The 7,645-nt window shown below is 38.2% G+C and overlaps 1 protein-coding gene across 1 annotated transcript; it reads right to left on the bottom strand.

The window, feature by feature from the left end:
* Positions 1 to 414: 414 nt before the first annotated feature.
* Positions 415 to 1,220, bottom strand: LOC138898270 (uncharacterized). Its single transcript, XM_070184328.1, has 2 exons — positions 690 to 1,220; positions 415 to 606 (listed from the first exon to the last, which is right to left on the bottom strand). The coding sequence occupies exons 1-2, from the start codon at positions 1,218 to 1,220 to the stop codon at positions 415 to 417; spliced, it is 723 nt and encodes a 240-aa protein (XP_070040429.1).
* Between the last annotated feature and the right edge of the window lie 6,425 nt (positions 1,221 to 7,645).

Raw genomic sequence — 7,645 nt, 5'->3', positions numbered from 1 at the left:
CACATAGGAATAAGTAGATCCTGGATCAAATAGAACTGAAGCATCTCTATGGAAAACTAGAATAATACCTGTGATCACATCATCAGATAACTCGACCTTAGGCCTAGCTGGAAAAGCATAAAATCGATGTTGAGCCCCACCACTCTAAACTGTGTCCCTGGGACGGCCTCTAACTAGCTGGCCTCCACCTCTAACGGTCTGACCTCCACTTCTAATGGCCTTACCTCCACCTCTAGCTACCTGACCCCTACCTCTAACTGGCTGAGCAAGTGATGAAGCAACCGGTGTCGGTATGATGGCACGAGAGTCCTGCCGAGATTTGTTACTCGCTAATCTAGGGCAATACCTCCTGATGTGACCAATGTTCCTATACTCATAACACCCATTCTGATGCTATGGCTGCTAAAGCTGAAGCTAACCCAAATGAGCAGGATAACCACTGTAGTAACTCTGGAGTGGTGGTTCACTGATAGGAGCTGAATGTGCACTAAATGCTGGCTGCCCAGAGTAATAATGCATAATAGGACCGTGACTCCCTATAGCAGCGGGAGATGTATGAAGTGCTGAATGAAACGGTCTAGGAGGATGACCCCTACCAAAATTACCCTGCCTCCAGACGAGGCACCACTGAAACCACCAAACTGACGAGGCCTCTTATCAGACTTATGCCCTCTCTCCTGTGCAAGAACCATCTCGATCCTCCTTGCGACATTAGCAGCTACTTGAAAAGAAATCTCACTTCCGGTCTCCTTGGACATCTGAAGTTTGATAAGGTGAGTGAGTCCCTCAGTAAACCTCCTTACTCTCTCTCCATCCGTAGGTAGTAAATGGAGAGAATGTCGGGACAAATCCACAAAACGGGACTCATATTGAGTAACAGTCATATTGCCATGTTGTAGACGCTCAAATTGCTTGTGGAATTCCTCTCTTAGTGTGATAGGGAGGAATTTCTCCAGAAATAGCTGAGACAATTGCTCCCAGGAAAGTGTAGGCGATCCAACTGGTCGAGTCAATGTATAATCTCTCCACCACCTCTTGGCGGAACCCGTCATCTGAAATACATCAAAATCAACTCCATTGATCTCAACTATACCCATGTTCCGCAACACCTTGTGACATCGTTCAAGATAATCCTGTGGGTCCTCAGAAGGTATACCACTGAAGTGAACTCGAAAGAGCTTAGTAAACTTATCCAGTCTCAATAAGGCCTCAAAAGACATGGCTGGCCTATCACCAGTCTGTGCCGCAATAACTGGCTAAACTACCCCAACTAGCGAGACTGCTGAAGCCTGATTCTGGGGAGCCATCTGCTCCGGAGCGGGATTAGTTGGAGTTTGTGCTCCTCCCCCAGTCTGTGAGATGGCTGGTGCCACTGGAAATGGACCATTCTGGGCCACGCCCTCCATAAGACTTACCAAACGGACCATAGCATCCTGAAGTACTAGAGTGGCTATGAATCCGTCCGGGACCTGAACTGGTCCAACTGGTATATTCTAAATAGGAATTTCCTACTGAAGATCCACCTGAGGTTCTATAACAGGTGTAGTTGCTCGAGCTCTGGACTGAGCTCTACCTCTGCCTCTGCCTCGGCCTCTAACACGACCTCGGCCTCGACCTCTACCCCTGGCCATAGTTGCCACCGGGGGCTATGGTCCCTGTCCATCGGTAGAGATATTACGTGTTCTCACCATCTGCGAGAGAATAAGAGTAGAATGATTCAATCATTGATGATAGAATAAATTCGCACGACAGAATAAGATAGAAGTGATATTATTCCTAAACTTTATAGCCATTGAGAGATAAGTACAAACGTCTCTATACCAATCCTTCAGACTCTACTAAGCTTTCTCTTGACTCGTGAAACCTATGTAACCTAGTGCTCTGATACCAACTGTCAGGATCCGATATTTCCACCTTCGGACCCTGATGGCGCCTAACATTTCACTTGCTAGGCAAGGTAACGTTAGAATAATATTAACCAATTTTTAAACAATTTTTAAATTTATTAATAACAAAGAACGATTGCCGAAGTAAAGTCTGAAATATAGTGAACAATCCATAAAAACAGCGATGTCTAAATACCATAGCAGAATTTGGTGTCATAAGTGCACGAGCTTCTAGAATAATACAAATAAGGGCCTGAATAAAATAAAGTTGTCTGAAAATAAACACACAGCTAAAGTAAAGTAGACGGGGACTTCAGAACTGCGGACGTCGTGCAGTTATACCTCAAGTCTCCTCTGAGTAGCTGAAATTCGAGCAAGTCTGTGGTACGCCGATGGGACCAACTCCAAAATCTTCACAAAAAGTGCAAAGTGTAGTATCAGTAAAACCGACCCCAATGTACTGGTAAGTGCTAAGCCTAACCTCGAGGAAGTAGTGATGAGGCTAAGGCGGGTCACTTACATTACCTGTACGCAATATTAGTAACAAAAAAAATAATAGAAATAAATCAGGTAACTCATTTATAATAATTGAAGGCAATTCAGCAGTCATAACCAATTATCGTTTCCATCAATTCTGTTGCAGCGTGCAACCTGCTCTCACAAAATATTTAAATTCGATTCTGTTGCAGCGTGCAACCCGCTCTCACAATATATTCATATTCAATTCTGTTGCAGCATGCAACCCACTCTCACAATATATTCATTTCCAATCCTCTCATATAATTATTTTTAATCAAGTATATATATTGACTTTTAAATAAGTCTATTGCGGCGTGCAATCCGATCTCCCAAATATTGAATTTTAATAAGTCTGTTGCGGCGTGCAACCCGATCCTCCAATATGGACTTTTTAATTAGTCTGTTGCGGCGGGCAACCCGATCCTCCAATATATCCATTTCAATCAATTCTGTTGCGGCGTGCAACCCGCTCCTCCAATATATTCATTTACCAATTCTTATAGAAGAAATTTTCTCAATAAATGCAAGAATTAATATAAAATTATAAGACAACATGCATACAATAATTATGATTCAATTATGAAACAAACAATGACAAATAATAAATTATTATGGGAATCGGGGAGAAAATAGGAAGTTTAATATTTAATATGCTAAATGTTAAATAACAATTAAGACACATAATACAAATGGCATGTAACAATTAATGCAGGAATTCAAGAATTAATATTTGACAAAGAATATGAGAGAAATAATAATTATAATAATTAATTCATGATTTTAAAACGATTTATGATTTTTCAAGTAATTATGCAAATAATTAATTCGACGACGTATAGACACTTGTCACCTCGCCTATATGTAGTTCACATGCATTTCACATAAAAAATAGTTTAAGGGTTCTATTCCCTCAAATCAAGGTTAACCACGACACTTACATCGCTTTGCAAATTCCAATCAATTACTCGACCATAGCGTTTCCTTTTAAATTTGTCTCCAAAAGCTTCAAATCTATTCATAAACAATACAATATACTCAATACGAATCATAGAAATGAATTCGATATATATTTACTAATTTTCCGGATAAAAATCCGAAATTCGTTAAAATATTCGACAGTAGGTCCCACGTATTAAATCTCAAAAAAACTTACGAAATACGAATACCCGTTCCAATGCGAGTCCAACCATACAAAAATTATCAAATTCCGATGTCAAATGGACCATCAAATCATAAATTTTCATTTTTGGAAGATTTTATAAAATTTTCAATTTCTTCCATCTAAATACAAACTAAATGATGAAAATAGGCTTATATTTATGAAATACAATCACTATATGATAAAGAACACTTAACCAGTTTGAAATCGTGAAAAACGCCTTTGAAACCGCCCCTAAACCGAGTTCTAGTTGAGGGTTTGTGAAAAATGGGAAAATCCCATTTTGGTTATGTTTTAAGTCAGAGGCGTCAGGCCTTCTTCGCGTTCGCGAAGGAACTGTCATGTTCGCGATGAGTAGCAGCCCGTGGCTTTCGCGTTCGCGAGTCCTCCTTCGCATTCACAAAGTCTTTTTCCCCCCTGGCCTTCGCGTTTGCGTGCCAGTGCTCGCGCTCGCATAGAAGGATGACTGACCCCTCTTCCAGGCCTCTAATGCTTCGCGTTCGTGTTGAGCTGGCCGCGTTCGCGAAGGGTAAAGTCCCCATAGCTTCGTGTTCGTGACCCAATCTTTGCGTTCGTGAAGAAGGAAAATTCAGCCAGCCCAGTTTGCTCTTCGCATTCGCCAACGCGATGAAGGAAATACCAGAAGCCTAAAGTTGCAGAAAATCAGATTTTTCTAAGTTCAAAATCATCCCGTATCCTATCCGAAACTCACTCGAGCCCTCGGGGCTCCAAACCAAACATGCACACAAGTTATAAAACATCATAAGAACTTGCTCGTGCAATCAAATAGCCAAAATAACACCTAGAACTACGAATCAGATACCAAATCAAAGGAAATTTTTAAAAAAACTTTAAAACTTATATTTTTACAACCGGATGTCCGAATCACGTCAAATCAACTCCGATTTTCACCAAATTAGGCAGACAAGTCATAAATATTATAGTGGACCTATACCAGGCTCCTTAACTAAAATATGTAGCCGGGGTCAATAAATCCAACATCAGTAATTTCTTAAAAATCATTAATCTTTCATGTTTTTAATTGTTTCATCAAAATTCCATATCTCGGGCTAGGGACCTCGGAATTCGATTCCGGGCATACGTCTAAGTCTCAAATCACAATATGGACCTACCGAAATTGTCAAAATACTGATCCGGATCATTTTGCTCAAAATGTTGACCAAAGTCAACTCAATTAAGTTTTAAAGCTCAATTTCACATTAAATCATTTTTTACATAAAAACTTTTCAAAAAATTGTACGGATAGACACGCAAGTCGAGGAATGATAAATGGTGCTTTTCAAGGTCTTAGAACACAAAATTACTTATTAAATATAAAGATAAAATTTTGGGTCATCACATTAGGCTCAACACTTACCAGTACATGGGGTCGGTTGTACTGATACTACACTCTGCACTTCTTGTGCAGATTTTGGAGTTGGTCCCAGCGGCGTACTGTAGACTTGCTCGGAATTTAGCTATTCAGAGGATTTTATCATCACAATATTCATTTACCAATCAAGTCTGTTGCAGCGTGCAACCCGATCCTCCAATATGGACTTTTAATAAGTCTGTTGCGGCGTACAACCCGATCCTCCAATATTGACTTTGTAATAAGTCTGTTGCGGCGTACAACCCGATCCACAATATTGACTTTTAATAAGTCTGTTGCGGCGTGCAACCCGATCCACAATATTGACTTTTAATAAGTATGTTGCGGCGTACAACCCGATCCTCCAATATTGACTTTTTAACGAGTTTGTTGTGGCGTGCAACTCGATCCTCCAATATTTCATTATAATCAATCCTGTTGCGGCGTGCAACCCTCTCCTCCAACATATTCACTTACCAATTCTTATAGAAGAAATTTTTCCAATAAATGTAACAATTAATATTAAATTATATGACAACAAGCATACAATAATTATGGTTTAATTATGAAGCAAACAATGACAAATAGAGAATTATTATGGAAATCACGGAGCAAATAGGCACTTTAATATTTAATATGATAAATGTCAAATAACAATTAAGGCACATAATTCAAATAGCATGTAACAATTAATGCACGAATTCAAGAATTAATATTTGACAAAGAATATGAGAGAAATAATTATTATAATAATTAATTTATGATTAAAAATAATTTATGATTTTTCAAGTACGCAGGCAAACAATTAATTTGACAACGTATAGACACTCGTTACCTCGCCTATACGTCGTTCACATGTAATTCACATAACAAATAATTTAAGGGTTCTATTCCCTCAAGTCAAGGTTAACCACGACACTTACCTTGCTTTGCAAATTCCAATCAATTATTCAACCACAACTTTTCCTTTTAAATTTGCCTCTGAAAGCTTCAAATATATTCACAGACAATTCGATATATTCAATACTAATCATAGGAATTAATTCCATATGAATTTATAAATTTTCCGGATAAAAATCCCAAATCCATTAAAATATTCGGCATCAGGACCCACGTCTCAAATCTTGAAAAACCTCGCGAAATTCGAACACCCATTCCGATACGAGTTCAACCATACCAAATTTGTCCAAATCCGATATCAAATGGATCTTCAAATCTTAAATTTTCGTTTATGGAAAGTTTTACAAAAATTCTAATTTCTTTCATCTAAATCCGAAATAAATGTTGAATATAGACATAGATTTGTGAAATATAATCACTTTTGGTTATAGAACACTTACCAAATCCAAAGTCGTGAAAATCCCGCTTAAAATCGCCCAAATCTGAGACTCAAAACTCAAAAATGAGTAAAAATGGCTAAGACCTGATTTTATGTATTTTGCCTAGCATTTTCGCATCTGCGGTGCCTGGGCTCGCACATGCGAGCTCGCATCTACGGAAAAAATGTCGCGCATGTGACGTCTGCTTCTGCGCAAAAGGGCCTCACCTGCGAAGATCACATCTGCGATGGATGTCTCGCTTTTGCGAGCTCGCACCTGCGGTCAAAATTTTGCACGTGCGATTACACCAGAACCCAAAATTTTAGATTTTGCTTAAGTCCAATTCTTGTTCCGATTTCGATCCGTTTCACTCTTGGGGTACTCGGGACCTCGTTCGAATATACCAACAAGTCCGTAACATAATACGGTCTGACTCGGGGTCTAAAATCACGCCAAACAATACTGAAATTACAATTCACACCCCGATTCGAACTTTGAGTTTTAAACTTTCAATTTACAAATCTCGTGCCAAAACATATTAAATGAATTCCGGAATGACTTCAAATTTGGCACACAAGTCATAAATGACATAACGGAGCTGTTCAAATTTTTAGAATCGGATTCCGGCTCCGATATCAAAAAGTCAACCCCGTGGTCAAACATGGAATATTTAGCCTTTAAATTGCTAGTTCCGTTAAATGGTCATAACTTGAGTTAGGGACCTCCAAATTAAATTTTGGGCATACGCCCAAGTCCCAAATCATGATACGGAGCTACCCGAACTATCAAAATATTGATCCAGGCCCGTTTGCTCAAAATGTTGATCAAAGTCAACTTAGTTGAGCTTTTTAAGCTCTATTTCACATTTTTATTCCTTTTTTCAAATGAAAACCTTCCGAACAATTTTACGGACTGCGCACGCAAGTCGAGGAATGATAAATGGTGCTTTTCGAGGTTTTAGAACATAACATTACTTATTAAATTTAAAGATGATATTTTGGGTCATCACACTAACCTCACTGGAGTAGAGACGAGGTACAGTCAAGACACTCACTAGTCTAATAACCTGTGCAATATAATATACAAAAATAATAGGAAACAAATAATAATAAATGCATGATAAAATAACCAGTGATATGCACAACAGACAACAGGAATACCATTAATATCATTCAGCAATTAATAAACACAATTAAATCAAGCCATTCAAATAAATGTCTTTCACATAGTTCTTCTAGATAACTCTCTTTCAAATATAATTTTCTCAAATAAATATTTTTCAAATATAATTCTTTCAATAAATCTTTTCAAAAACAATTTTCTCAAATAAATATCTTTCAAAATACCATTCTTTTATATAATACTTTCTAAGTAAAAATTCTTCCAAATA

This window comes from Nicotiana tomentosiformis, chromosome 8 (assembly GCF_000390325.3).
Source record: "Nicotiana tomentosiformis chromosome 8, ASM39032v3, whole genome shotgun sequence".
In the NCBI taxonomy this organism is placed as follows: domain Eukaryota; kingdom Viridiplantae; phylum Streptophyta; class Magnoliopsida; order Solanales; family Solanaceae; genus Nicotiana; species Nicotiana tomentosiformis.
Note: the sequence above shows the minus strand (reverse complement) of the source record. Positions and strands in the feature narration are given on the sequence as shown.

Coding starts and splice junctions, on each gene's coding strand:
- LOC138898270 (XM_070184328.1), bottom strand. CDS start 1,220: ATGTCTTTTGAGGCCTTATTGAGACTGGATAAGTTTACTAAGCTCTTT. Junction 607..689: donor TCGCAAGGAGGATCGAGATG/GTTCTTGCACAG, acceptor GTCTGGAGGCAG/GGTAATTTTGGTAGGGGTCA.